Raw genomic sequence first — 14,148 nt, 5'->3', positions numbered from 1 at the left:
CATGTGACCTATCTGATGCGGAGAGGGCGTTTGAAGATCTCTGAGTGGAAAGTGTACTACAAATTCTCTCAATACTCACGCGCTTCGTCTGCGGCGACAGCCCACCTGGGGTGGGCCTGATTCGTTCCTGACCCTAGCGGAGGAATCCCGGGGACAGGGCGGAACCGGCATGTGGAGGCGCCCCGAGGCCGGGCTGCCAGACTTGGGGGCAAACTAAGGAAGGAGTGTTGTTGAGAGTGTCTAGAGTTCAATGGTCAGAGGTTAGTGTAGCGAGGAGTTGTGGGTGGTCGAAAATCTCAGGGGTTCTAAGGGGAGACCCAGGTAGGGACTGAATATTCAGGGGACAGATTTGGGATTAAGGGGCTTGGAAGGAGGAGAAGCGGGGAGTGGGGAGCGGGGAGTGGGGAGCGGGGAGTGGGGGTAGTGCCGGGGAAGGCGGAGAGATATTAGAGAGAAGATAAAAGGAGAAAGGAATCCCCGGAATATCCATTCTCAGATTTCAGGCCGGTCACTGTCGGTCATTTAGTGAGGCCTCCCCTAGTTGCAGTCTCAGCTGTGGCAGGGTGAGGAGATGGCTTCTCCCTCTAGACAGCACCCCCTCGGAGGGTCAGGACTGCTTCAAGGGAGCCGGGCTCGTTCTTATGGTAGCCTGGTTCAATCGTCCTGCTCCCCAGTGAGGGGAAAACGCCTGGAACATCAGTTGGAGCCTGGAGACACCCTGGCTGGCCTAGCACTCAAATATGGGGTGACGGTGAGTCTTCCAGGATTGGGGTGCAGACAACCAGTTAGAAGAGATTTAGTCCTCAGGAGAATATAGTGGCCCTTCTAAGGAAGCCTCCCCTGAAATTTTCCTAATTGTGTTGTGGTCTGTTCTACATTTATCTTTTTATTTTCCTATTTCAGTGTTGCACTGTCTAGTTAGGACAAATCCTGTCCCACTATCCCAATGAAGAGGAGCAATTCCTATTTATTATGCCAAACACTATGCTAGGAGCTTTACATACATTAGCCCATTTGATCCTCACATCCCTATCAAGTATACAATTATTGTTCCCTTTTTGTAGATGAAGAAACTGAGGCTTAGATTGGTTAATTTAGTTTGACCAAGGTGAAATAACTGAGTGTCAGAGTTGGAATTTAGACAGGTCTCTCTGACTCTCTTAAGCACAGAACATTTTTGATTGAGAATGATTAAATATTTATAGCAAATAATGGAGAGCTGGCTTTTAGTTCTAAGTTCCTAAAGTGCTTATCTCTTCTTGTTCATGTTTCCTCCTCAGTGCTGTCCCTTCTTTCCAGTAAAGTGGCCTCCTTTGTGCAAAACAGGTACCCTTTACACCAAGTATTTCAGATCATGCAAAGGGGAGATTGATAGCTGTAAAAATATATTGCACTAGGGCCGGCCCATGGCTCACTCAGGAGAGTGTGGTGCTGATAACACCAAGGACACGGGTTCGGATCCCTTATAGGGATGGCCGGTTAGCTCACTGGGTGAGCGTGGTGCTGACAACACCAAGTCAAGGGTTAAGATCCCCTTACCAGTCATCTTTAAAAAAAAAAAAAAATATATATATATATATATATATATATATTGCACTAAAGTTGATGAGGTTTATTCCCCCCATATCCTGTTCCATCTCACACAAACAAATGTTGAATTTAGCCAATAGTTTTTTGCTCACTATATTTAAAGCATTGTGGTAACCCTCTTGGGATATAGAAACATAATAAAATGTATGGTGGCCTTCCTTGTGTAATTTACAGTGAGAAATGGACAGGGATACAAATAATGATTGTAGGTGACAGAATGTAGTGAGATTGTAGAAATATTAACAAAGGGTGGGAAATTGGAAAAGAAGATTGATTTTTACTTGAAAGGGGACAGGGTGGACATCAGTCCACGTTTTAAAGGTGCATCATGATAGGCCTTAAAAAAACTTAGAAGCTTCTTCCTCTGTGCTCTCTTCTACAAACCTATGTAATATAGTTGTTTACATCTTTGTCTTTCCAATAGCTTATATGCTCCTTAAGAGTAAGAACTATTTCTTTTCAGCTTTATATCTGTAAAGTTTGGTATAGTCTCAAGCACATAGAAGCTTAAAAGATGATTTTTGAATGAACGAATGAATGAAAGTGTTGCTAAGATTTCCACACATGGAGAATGGTAGTATAGGAAAGAACATTTCAAGTTTCAAGTAAAATAGTGGAGAAGCCTCCCCCTCCTCCTCCCCCTTTTTCTTCTCCTCCTCCTCCTCCTGGGGGTGGGGGGAAGAACAGTAGTGTCCCCTTATCTGTGGGGGTTATGATCCAAGACCCCAAGTGGATACCTGAAACCATGTATAGTACTGAATCTTATATATACAGTACTGTGTTTTTTCCTATACTTACATACCAATGATAAAGTTTAATTTATAAATTATGCACAGTACTTTTGTGCTCTGGGGCCATTATTAAGTAAAATAAGGGTTACTTGAAAACAAGCACTGGGATACCGGGATAGTCGATCTGATACTGTGATTAATGGGTGAATAGTATATACAGCGTGGATACGCTGGACTACAGGTTCATATCCCTAGCAGAAAGGACTGGGACAGCTGGAGGTTTCATCGCACTATTCAGCACTGCACACAATCTCATAATTACAAATTGCTTATTTCTGGAATTTTCCATTTAATATTTTCAGACCATGGTTGATTGCAGGTAACAGAAACCACGGAAAGCAAAACCACAGATAAGGGGGAACTACTGTAGAGGGAATGTCCTAAGCAAAGGAAGTGGGTATGAAAGTACAGGGCAGGCCAGCCGGTTAGCTCAGTTGGTTAGAGCACAGCCTTATAACTCCAAGGTCGCAGGTTCGGACCTGCATACCGCCCAGCCACCAAAAACAAAGTACAGACCAGACCTTCTCAGAAGGAGCCCAGAAGACCTGTAAGAAGAGAGCTGGGCTACCAGCGAACCAACAATTATTTATTGAGGCTTTCTTACAGCTCTGGATCCTCTACCAGAAAACTCTATAGTCCAGTGAAGAAGAGTTTTAGGTTCTGGTTCCATTCTTCTGCTTACAAGCTGAATCACTTCCCCTGTCTGGGGCCTCAGTTTCTGCACCGTTTGTAAAATGAGGAAAATGTATTAAATAATGGTAATTACTTGTTATTACCTACCTATCATTTAAGGAACACTTAGGATGTGCCAATAATACATGTATTATTTCATATTATCTTCTTAAGACTAGGAGGTAGGTTTAATTATTCCCATTTAAAGTTAAGGAAACTGAGGCTTAGGGTGGTAAAATAACTTGCCATTGATCACGCAACTAGTGTAATTGGTATAGCCAGGATTCAGACCAGATTGTATCATTCTAAACTCTCACTTTTAATTGTTCTGTTACACTAACTAGATTCTGAGGACCTTTCTAGCTCTTAAAGACTGTCTTTTTTTCCCCCCTTTGGTGGCTGGCAAGTACCAGGATCTGAACCCTTGACCGTGTTAAAGACTGTGTCTCGATAGCCTAGGACCCCTCTGGGCAATAATAAAAGCAACAGAAAGTTCACAAATTAATTCATAGCGTCTTGGAACTGGAAGGGACTTAGGATATTATCTAGGCAAGGTAAAATTAATATCATCAAAGCATTTGACAAAGTAACAGTACAAAAGCACAAGACAGTTTTAACTTTTTTAATTGTTCAGATTAATCCAGTTTTACTTTTAAACACATTATAATATAAGACTGTATTGTTTTATCGTATAAATTTATTATAATAGTTTTTCCCCAGGGTAGAAAGAGCTTTAGTATTTGACAGATATAAGAAATAAGATTTTCCAAACTGGTGCCAATATGGGATGAATTTTTAGTAAAACTGGCTCTCTGGCTTCTGATAATAAAATAGTAATATGCTATATCTGTAGTTTCTATATTTTATTATCTAGTTTATTTATTCATAAAGCATTAATGAGCCCCTGCCATGTGCCAAGCTCTGTGAGATGCTAAGGAGAGCCTTGGGGATACAGAAACAGCAAGTCACCATCCCTGCCCTTAAAGGACTCACAGGGTTTAGGCAAGACAAATATTCAAAGAGATGAATAACAATATAATAGGGTATGTATTATGGCAGTGTTTCCCAAGTATGCATTGGTAGCCCTGAAGAAGGTAACACAAAGGGAGTGATAGCTGAGGAGCAGAAGTTTTCCAAGCAGAGAAGTTGATAGTGGGGAGGCATTTCAGATAGAAGGAACGGAGTGAATAATGACACAGAAGTGTGAGAGGTCATGGAATGTTCAAAAAAAAAAGAAAGGTTCAGGATAGCAAAATGTACTCATGTAGGTGGCAGAAGAAAAGAGATGAGGCTACTAGACATTTAATATGAAGGCTACATTGAGAAAGCCCTTGAATGCTACTTTGGATTTTATCTCTTAGCCGATGAGGAGCCATAAGAAGTTTATAAGCAGAGTAGTGGGTTAATCCAACTTATTTTTTTAGGAAGATAGATGTCAAGAGGGGATTGAGGAGAAATAGAGAAGGGCTGGATGGTTAGCTCAGTTGGTTAGAGCACAGTACTGATAACACCGAGTCCCATGGTTTGATCCCTGTATCAGCCAGCCAAAAGGAAAAAAAAAAAAAAAATGGAGAGAGGAAGACAAGTTAAACTATTACAGTAACCCAAATGAAAAATATTATGTGTCTGTTCTAAGGCAATGGCATGAAAATGAGACCAATTGTGAGATTTTTGAAGCACTTTTGTTGATTGGTTTGGTACAGGTGATGAAAGAAAAGTATGGGTTAAGGATGACATTGATATTTCTACCTTGGGAGTTCAGGTAGATAGATGGTGATGCCAGTTACTATGTTCAATGATGAATAAATAGGTACAAAATAAATATTTGATTGATGAAATTATTAATATTACAGTGTAAAAAGCATTCCCAGAAGGAGTAAAAAGGCCCAGGATTCTAGTTCTATCTTTGTTAGTAGCTTGCTAGATAATCTTAGGCAAGTATCTTAGCCTCAGATCTTTCTTCATCTTTTTTTTTTTTTTGGCAGCTGGATGGTACTGGGATCCAAATCCTTGACTTTGGTGTTATAAAACCACACTCTAACCAATTGAGCTAACTCGCCAGCCCCTCAGTTCCTTTATCTTTAACAGTGGTTCTCAAAGTGTGGTCCAGGGACCCCCTGTGGATCCATGAGACTCTTCAGGGGTCCGCAAAGTCAAAACTATTTTCATTGTAATAATAAAAATATGGTATTGCTTTTTTCATTCTCATTTTCTCATGAGTATACAGTGTTTTCCAGAGGCTACATGATGTGTGATATTGCAACAGATTGAGTGTAGAGGCAGATACAACAATCCTGTTGTCTTCTGTTAAGTCAAACTTAAAGTGATTTGCAAAAATATAGAACAATGCCTTTTTTCTCACTACATTTTTTTGTTTTGTTTTGGAAAATATAGTTATTTTTCATTAAAATATTTATATTAAGGGCCAGCCCATGGCTCACTTGGGAGAGTGTGGTGCTGATAACACCAAGGACACGGGTTCAGATCCCTGTATAGGGATGGCCAGTTAACTCACTTGGGAGAGTGTGGTGCTGACAACACCAAGTCAAGGGTTAAGATCCCCTTACCGGTCATCTTAAAAAAAAAAAAAAAAAAAAAAAAGCTTGAGATGCTATGTAAGATTGATCATTATTACTGTCATTAATTTTGGTGACTTTTTTTTAAAAGATGGAACAGATTAAGCGTGCAAACCGCCTTTATACTAATGACTCCATCTTCCTGAAGAAAACCCTCTACATCCCCATCCTGACAGAGCCCAGAGACCTGTTCAATGGTTTGGATTCTGAGGAAGAGAAAGATGGAGAGGAAGAGGTACACCCAAGTAAGGATGAAGCTTGGCCACAGTCAGCTGAGAGGAAGAAACAAGAGACAGGTTCAGGACGTGCCAATGGTGAAGTACTCCCCACGCCTGGCCAGGAACCCTCCACTCCCATCCATGACCTCTCTGCCTCTGATTTTCTTAAGAAGCTTGATTCACAGATCAGCTTGTCAAAGAAGGCTGCTGCCCAGAAGCTGAAAAAAGGGGAAATCGGGTGAGTTTTTAATGATTCCTTATAACCTCCATAGACTCTTCTGTTCTTCCAGTGTTACCTAACCACAAACACAAGTAAGTAGCCACAATGCCAGCAGAAGCAAGGTGATACCTTTCCCCAAGGTGGCCCTAAGACAATGAGCAGAGCCAATGGCTGCTGGAATAGGTAGAGGCAGTGGGAAACTGGGTTTTGTGTTCTCACTGGAGTAAAACAGTTGACTGTTCTTACTGCCCTGATGATCCGTAAAGGAGCCTTAGGGTTAGGATTTATCCAGAGGGTACTGAAGCTCTGGCTTAGAGCAACTAGCTCATATATTAGGAGTGGACAGTTTCCCACGTACCTCTTTGCTTGGACCTTTCTCAAGCTCTCCACTTGCTCTGTTACTCTTCCCCCCCTTTCTTCACCTGCAGGGTACCTGGGGAGGATGCAGGTCTCCACCTGAGCTCCCCTCGGATGCAGCAACGAGCAGTCCTAGGTCCTGTGCCGCTGACCCGGACCTCTCGAACCCGGACACTACGGGACCAAGAGGATGAAATCTTCAAACTCTGATATCTCCAGGACTGATTAAGAAGTAAAATGTTGAAGAACAACATGAGGGGGAGAGGAGCCTGAGGTGAGGCTCAAGAACATGGTTTCCCAGCCTGCCTACCTGTACTCCAGCCATCTTCCCCAGCCTCCTTGTCCATCAAGAATTCTGTGGCCTGGGGCAGTTTTATTGGCAAGAGTAGGGGATGGAGCCTAGACCCCTTCCCAGTTCTTGGGCTGAATCCAGAGTTGTCTTTTAGATTCAAAAGGCTATTTTTACATCCCTGCTGCCTTTACTATCCCTTTCACCATTTCCTGGGCTTAGAGCAGGGAAGCAGGAACTCCTCCTCAACTTCCTCCTCATCCCCAACTACATTACCTAATTCATTTGGTGCTATATATATTGAAATAATATTTATTTGCTGTATCTTATTCTTCTCACTCTTAGTTGAAAAATGGGATTTCTATAGCCCTGAGTTGAGGCGAACCCAGGAAAAGTGAGCCAGTAACTGCTGGTTCCCCACCATCCCCACCTCCTTAGCCAAGCATGTTATTGAGGATGGAGCAATTAGCGATTTAGCCCCACTGCAGAGAATGGTAGACTGTGCCAGGCCTTTTCTCCAATCTCAGAGTAAATGATTTGGGCTCAGTCTTTACTAAACAATTCCTTATAACTTTTGGACAACTCTTGCTCTGAGAAAAAGCAGCAATGTAGGGACCTGAACTCTCCATTCTACCAGTTCACCCTTCTAACCTGTTCCTCTGCTCAGCCTGTGGTGGGGCTAAGGGATGGAAGGATTGCCTTGGGAGTTTGAAGAGGAGGACAGTTGTTCTCACAACTCTGCTGTACTCTCTCCCCACCAGAGCCTATCTATGTATGCCTTGCTCCTTACTGTATATTTATTTGCAATTTGTAGCACTGATCTATGGTACAGTTTTTTTGTTTGTTTGTCTCTTAAACAGAAGAAGTAGGCAAGGGAACCTCCATGATACTGGAAATATGCCTCAGTCTCCTGTATGGAAGTGGTGAGAGGTGAGATAAGTAGTGTTTATACACCTTCTTGCCTCTGTGATGATCATAAGGTCTAAGAAGCTGGAGAGATTAAACATTGAGCCCTGTGCATGTTTTAGTAGTTTTATTTCCCCCATGAGAATATCCCCTGCCCTATCTCCTTCTTCCTGCACTCTGGAACAGAGTCTATGGTATCTGTCCAAGCTCTGCCTAGAGCTGGAGGTCTAGGTTGTCTCTAAGGGCCACCTTCGCCCCTTCTGTCTTTAGTGTCCTGAGAGGGGTTATATGGGTTGTGGCCCCCTTCCCTTTGCTCATAGGGGTGGGGGCTTCCCTGTTTCAGATGTCCCTTACAGGAGAAATAGAGGTCCAAGTTTCACTTCGACTTTTTCAGGCTGCTATTTCCTGTCCCGAGGCTGGAGTGGGAGAGAGGCCTTACCCCTCAGCATTGCTCATTCTCCACCAGCAGTTTGGGGGTGGGGTGGTCTCAGAGTCAAAAGCACTCTTTGGAAAGAATGAAGCCTGAAGACTGAAAAGCATTAGTGCAGATGATCAGGGTTAGAAAAGCCCATTGTCAGAGCCCGCCCATGGCTCACTTGGGAGAGTGTGGTGCTGATAACACCAAGGCCACGGGTTCAGATCCCTATATAGGGATGGCCGGTTAGCTCCCTTCAGAGAGTGTGGTGCTGAAAACACCAGGTCATGGGTTAAGATCTCCTTACCAGTCATCTTTTAAAAAAAAAAAGAAAAGAAAAGCCCGTTGTCTGTGGTTTTCTCAGTCGAAGAAAATGTCGAAGAAATTCTTTTTCTCAGTCAAAGAAAAAGAAAATTTCCTTTTCAAAGTGAATGTGCTAGGTTCAGGGCTCTCAGAGCTTCCCCTCATCCAACAGCTTCCTGAGCCCATCACAGATCTTGCCAAGGTGCTGAGTGAAGTCAGGCCCATAGAGGGCGGTGAGCAGGCCTGGGTCAGAGAAGTGATCGAACACGTGACGGATGCGGCCATGTGACTTGGGCGTAAGGTGGTGCTCCACCAGCTCTAGCAGCACATCCCTGCACTCAGTCAGCAGGCCAGCCAGCACAGCAGCCTCGAAGGTGAAATCCACCTCGCCAAAGCTAAGTGCAGTCATGGCGCCCTGCCGCAGCTTCTGGCGAAAGCGGGTGGCCAAGGCCAGCTCACTGGGGCCAAAGCAGCCACTGCGGTGCAACACAGCCACCTTGACAGCAACCTTGATTAGGTCCTTGATAACTCTTTGTGCCTGGGGACGGCTGTGCGTGTACTCTTTGGACACACGGTAGAGCTCATCGAGCACCTCGCTGCTTGTCTCATCGATGAAGAGATGAGCCACAGACCGACCCGCCATCTTACTCAGTAGCTTCTTCTCTGCTTGCAGTGCTAGACTCTTTGAGCTGAAGGACTCCATGGTTCCTGGAGGGTGGGGTACGTGGTCTGTCCCTGGAAGAAAGGCCATAGGTTTCCTCAGAAAGAAAGAAATGGCTTTTCCCCGTTCTATTGCTTCTTTGGTTTCTGTCTCATCACCGTCTTTGTCATCTCTCCCCTGGGGGCCCCTGAGTTCTCTATGCATTCCTCCTGCTTTTTTCCTTTAGTGCTGTAGGAAACCCTTTTTTTTTTTTTTTTTTTTTCTGTTTTGTTTATTTATTTGTTTGTTTGTATGGGGATCCAACCCTTGACCTTGGTGTTATAACACCAGGCTTTAACCAACTGAGCTAACAGGCCAGCCTCTATTTATTTATTTACTTATTGTTTTATTTATTTATTTATTTTCTAGTGCTGTAGGAAATCTTGATCTCCGAAACAGCCCAGAGCAGCAGTGATAGCTCTGGCTGGAGGAATATGGGCACACGAGAGGCCAGCCTACCCTAAGTTAGTAGGTTGTTGCTGCTACAATAGAGAAGATAGGGCTTACTGGCAGATAATTCTCACAGTTATTATGTTTGGACACTGACTAGGCTCCATATGTCTGTGAGGTATAGTTATTACTATCCATGTTTTACAGCTGAGCAAACTGAGGCTTATGTTAAATAATTTACTTGAGATCAAACAAAACTTTTTCTGACCCCCACAACCCATGTCACCTAGTTTACTGTATTGCCTTTAAAGAAGTGAGAAGCAAAAAAATAATAATAATAATAATAAAATAAAGAAGTGAGAAGCATAGGGGTCGCAGGAGTCCTAATAAGAATAATGACTAACATTTACTGAGAACATACTATGCACCAAGTGCTTTATGTGAATTATCTCAGTCTTTCCAACCCTCTATAAGGTAGGTATTCCCATTTTGCAATGAAAACAATAAAAAAATCTGAAGCTAAGGGAAATTGAGCAATTTGGCCAAAGTCACTAGTAAATGATAAAAATAGCCTCCAAACCAAATGATCCAATGAAACCTCCTTGGAATGCTTTCAATGAGGTTGAAACACACTGAGGAAGCATGAGAAACAAGCACCTCAAGAAGGGCAGGCAGTACTAAGGGCCTACGGATTTCTGCTGGGCTGAACTGAGGACCCTCCTGGTGGCGTATCAACTGCATATGTCCAGGGTTCTCTCCCCATGGTCTTCGCCTGTGGTTCTTCTGGTTGTTTTGCTTCTTACTTCCCCTTCCCCTGCTCTGCAGGATGTGGCTATGACCACAGTGAGGAGCAGCCTCGCCCTCTCCCCCAAACCAAAATGGGAGTTTGAAGAGGCAGGGGAGATGAGTAACTGGGGGTTTCTTCCCCAGCTGAATCATTCCAGTGGGAACCTGGAACCTTGCTTTGCTCCCAGCTTGCCATGAGGCTTTCTGGGCCATGCTCTCCAGCCGGAAGAGGAGATTGGTCCATGTGAGCCTTCCTTCCTCCTTCACCTTCCTGTTACCAAGCTCTCCATTGCCCCCCTTGCCATCTCACATTTGGTCTGCTGTGCTCTCCCTCTCTCCCTGTGTTGGTCTTACTTTTTCTCTTATTAGGGTTTTGCCCTATGATCCTCTGGCCTGGCCATGCTCTCCCTCTGGCCCTTACCCCATCTGCCTCCTAAGATTTCCTTACATCTCTCAGTACTCTGTCACATACCTGTATCCACCTGATCCCTCAGCCCTGCCCCCTCCGCCATCCCAAACCAGGTCTTTCAGAGGTTGCCTTATGCCAGGGAAAACTAAGGTCTACTGAGGACCCAAGAATTCTACAAGTGGGAGTTTCACAATATGAAAAGCTAAGGCTGAAAGAGCTGGGGACTCTTCTGTTACCATCACCCCCAAAGCCTACCCTTCCATTATTACCAGTCCCTCACCTGCCGTGTGCTGATGTCAGTCTTGCCTTGGATGCTCCCGGAGAACTGACAGAATAGAGAAGCTCCTGAGTGAGAAACCCTCTGGCCTGGCCCCACCTCTCAAGCTCCGCCTACCTTCTCTCCATTCAACCTCCAGTTCATCATCACCGTCACCAAGAAGTCCTGTGGCCCGAGAGCACCAAGAAGTCCTGTGGCCCGAGAGCAACCTAGAAACAAGACAGAGGTCAGAAGGAATAGATTCTGTGGGAACAGTCTTGATTCTTGGAGGTGGGGAGGAGGGATTGCACATTCCCCACTCTGAAATTGTTTGCTTCTTTCCTCGCTGCCCAATTCCTTGAAATCCTGTTATATTTCTGTGGTACTGGGGAGGATTTAAAGTCCAAATTGCTGGGATGGAGGTCAGTGGGGAAAGTTCTGAAGATTGAAGGATGGTACAATGGAGCAATGTTACCACAAGCATATTCTTCCAGTGCCTGGCAGGTGAGGTTGGCACAGACTGTCCCAGCCCTTAACACTGGAAGGAGAAAGGTGCTGGGGCCATGGCTGCTGAGCCATAGGTGACCACCAGGTGTCAGCACAGCACTGAATTACTAGAGGAACAAGCCTGAGGAGTTTTTTAGCCACTAAATGTATACAAAAATAAGTCACAGGATCCCTGCACCCGGCCAGCTGTCAAAAAAAAAAAAAGTCACAGTTCTTAAGTGAGGCAAAAATATTTACCATCAGGAATATTACAGCCTGGGCCTGGCCAGTTAGCTCAGTTGGTTAGAGGGCAGCTGTATAACGCTAAGGTAACAGGTTTGGATCCCCATGCTGGCCAGCTGCAAAAAAAATAGAGAAAAAAGAAAAAGAATCTTATACCCTGGTCAGGGAGATAAACTTAAGCATAGATAAATATAATACAAGTCAATAGAGTTGAAGATAGAGGCTTGGAAGGATGGGTTCAACTATTTAACAGCCAGAGATGGGGAAGAAGTGCTTCCCAGATGATGGAGACAACATAAGCACATGCAGGGAATAAACATACTACAGGGCATGCTAAGGAAGTAGTGATTTATTTTGTATGTCTGGTTGTTTCAGAGATGAGTGAAGAAGGAAAGGACCAGATCATGGCAGGCTTTAAAGAAGTTGCTCATGAGTTCAGGCTTTTCCTATAGGCAGTGGGGAGCATTAAAGATGTTTGATCAGGGAAATGAAATAATTAGCTCAGTGGGAACATGTTAGATACTTCAATAAATAAATACTACAAGAGACCTTGGGACTTGCTGATTTTACAAGAAAGAAGTTTTAGAAGAGGGGAAAGGATTGAAAAGTTGGTTGGTTTGAAAAGTTGAAGAGTAAATCGAAGTTCAGAAGCATACCACTGACTCCAAAATCCTTGATTCTCCTCCCTGGAGACAGGGTTGGGTCTTGACTCCTTTCTTCTTCCCACCTCTCTCTTCATCACTCCCAGGGTCCAGAGCTGAGAGTCTTTGATATGACTTGGTTTGGGAATTGTTGACAACTCTTTAAAGGAGTTTGGTAGTGAAGGGATGAAGTGAAATGTAGTGTTTAAGAGGATGGAGAAGTGGATTGAGAGAGGGATTATTTTTAGCTTTTAGTTGAGCAAATTTGTAGGCTGAAAGGAGCCAGTGGAGAGGGAGGCTTAGAAAATGCAAAGGAGAGGGAATTGTTATGGAGTAAGGTATGGGGGCAGATGGAAAAGAATAGACTAATAGTTCGGGGGAAGGAAGTGAGAGGTGAGAAAGGGAGGTAGATTTTGTTGAGTGTGTTCTGCTGGATTTTATGTAAATATCCCATTTAATTCTCACAATAGCTTTATAAATGAAATGCCACTATATCCTTTCTGCTGATGGGAAAAACTGAGGCTTAAAGAGGTTATATAACCTGTCCCCATGTTACAGAGCTAGCAAATGGCAGAATGAAGACCTTGTGTGATTCTCAAGCATATGTATTTTCTGATAATTATCTCACAATGTTATGAGGTAATAACTCAATCTCACAATGAATGTGGCAGCATTCTACTTCTGCACACTTTATCAATACATTGATCACACATTCTGGGGACAAAACTAGGTAGCACTACCAAAATCACAGGAAAAGTAAAAGTCCTTGTTATAAGAAATTTATAATCTACTTGGAAAACAAGAACAAGGGAAATGAAAATACAAGAAGATACAAATACAGTAATAACTTCCGAATCCAGAATTCTGTTACCAACTCTTTACCTGTTTACCTCTCTGGCTTCAACTCTTATCTGCTCAAGCCATGTTGGAATTTTCTTAGTGCCTCCAATACTCACTGTGGCAGTCGGTTTCTCTTTCTTTCTCTCTCTCCTTCTGTCCATCTCTTCCTCTGCTCTAGACCTTCCTACTTCTTGTCCCTCTACCCAAAACTCTCTTCCCATGCTTACCTCTTCCCTGTCCTGTTAATTCCTACTCGTCCTTCAGGTCCCAGCTGAAAAGTCATCTTTTTTTTTTTTTTTTTTTTTTTTTTTTTTAAGATGACCGGTAAGGGGATCTTAACCCTTGACTTGGTGTTGTCAGCACCACGCTCACCCAGTGAGCAAACCGGCCATCCCTATATGGGATCCGAACCCGCGGCCTCGGCGCTCCCAGCGCCACACTCTCCCGAGTGAGCCACGGGCTCAGCCCAAAAGTCATCTTTTGTGAAGCTATTCATGACTCCCTAAACTACTTTAGACCCCTCTGTTTTGTATTCCTGTGGAACCGCATACCTCCTCTATTGTAATAATCACTCTTCACTGTCATTTGTGATTTTATTAACTGCCTTTCCACTAGATGTAAACTCCAGAGATTATGTTTTTCTGTGTGCACAGTGCCTGGTACATACTGTGCTCAATAAATGTTTGCTGAAAGAATAAATTCAAAACAACCAAGAACCAGGAGTTAAGGGGAAAATGGTAGAAATATAACAGTCACATGTAAAAATATTCATTTACTTCACTCCTGGGGACGTCTTTATTTTCTCTTAATCTATACCCATTTCTAGTAATATCTGAGCCTCTAGCATATAATTAACAGCAAATTAAAAGAGGAAAGAGTAGTTTTAGAAGCAAGAATACTGGTAAAAATGAGAATTAACACAGATAGCAAGAGAAGACTAGGATAACAAAAAAGACAATTGGCAATTACAGCATTTTTGGCCATGTAGAGGAGGAGCAAACAGTATTAACTGCATAGAGGCTGGGCTTTGGGGTTCTCACTGTTTTTCTAGATTAAGTTC

At 43.5% G+C, this 14,148-nt stretch overlaps 2 protein-coding genes across 2 annotated transcripts; one reads left to right on the top strand and one right to left on the bottom strand.

Annotated features, from left to right (window-relative positions):
- The first annotated feature begins 446 nt into the window (after positions 1-446).
- LYSMD1 (LysM domain containing 1) lies at positions 447-7,731 on the top strand. Its single transcript, XM_063104059.1, has 3 exons — positions 447-751; positions 5,721-6,085; positions 6,496-7,731. Exons 1-3 carry the CDS (start codon positions 572-574, stop codon positions 6,632-6,634), a joined length of 684 nt encoding a protein of 227 aa, XP_062960129.1. The 5' UTR covers positions 447-571; the 3' UTR covers positions 6,635-7,731.
- A 754-nt stretch (positions 7,732-8,485) lies between these two features.
- On the bottom strand, positions 8,486-9,040 carry TNFAIP8L2 (TNF alpha induced protein 8 like 2). The gene has a single exon (XM_063107032.1). The coding sequence runs from the start codon at positions 9,038-9,040 to the stop codon at positions 8,486-8,488; it is 555 nt and encodes a 184-aa protein (XP_062963102.1).
- Between the last annotated feature and the right edge of the window lie 5,108 nt (positions 9,041-14,148).

This window comes from Cynocephalus volans, chromosome 8, assembly GCF_027409185.1.
Source record: "Cynocephalus volans isolate mCynVol1 chromosome 8, mCynVol1.pri, whole genome shotgun sequence".
Lineage (NCBI taxonomy): Eukaryota > Metazoa > Chordata > Mammalia > Dermoptera > Cynocephalidae > Cynocephalus > Cynocephalus volans.
Note: the sequence above shows the minus strand (reverse complement) of the source record. Positions and strands in the feature narration are given on the sequence as shown.

Coding starts and splice junctions, on each gene's coding strand:
- LYSMD1 (XM_063104059.1), top strand. CDS start 572: ATGGCTTCTCCCTCTAGACAGCACCCCCTCGGAGGGTCAGGACTGCTT. Junction 752..5,720: donor CACTCAAATATGGGGTGACG/GTGAGTCTTCCA, acceptor TTTTTTTAAAAG/ATGGAACAGATTAAGCGTGC. Junction 6,086..6,495: donor CTGAAAAAAGGGGAAATCGG/GTGAGTTTTTAA, acceptor CTTCACCTGCAG/GGTACCTGGGGAGGATGCAG.
- TNFAIP8L2 (XM_063107032.1), bottom strand. CDS start 9,040: ATGGAGTCCTTCAGCTCAAAGAGTCTAGCACTGCAAGCAGAGAAGAAG.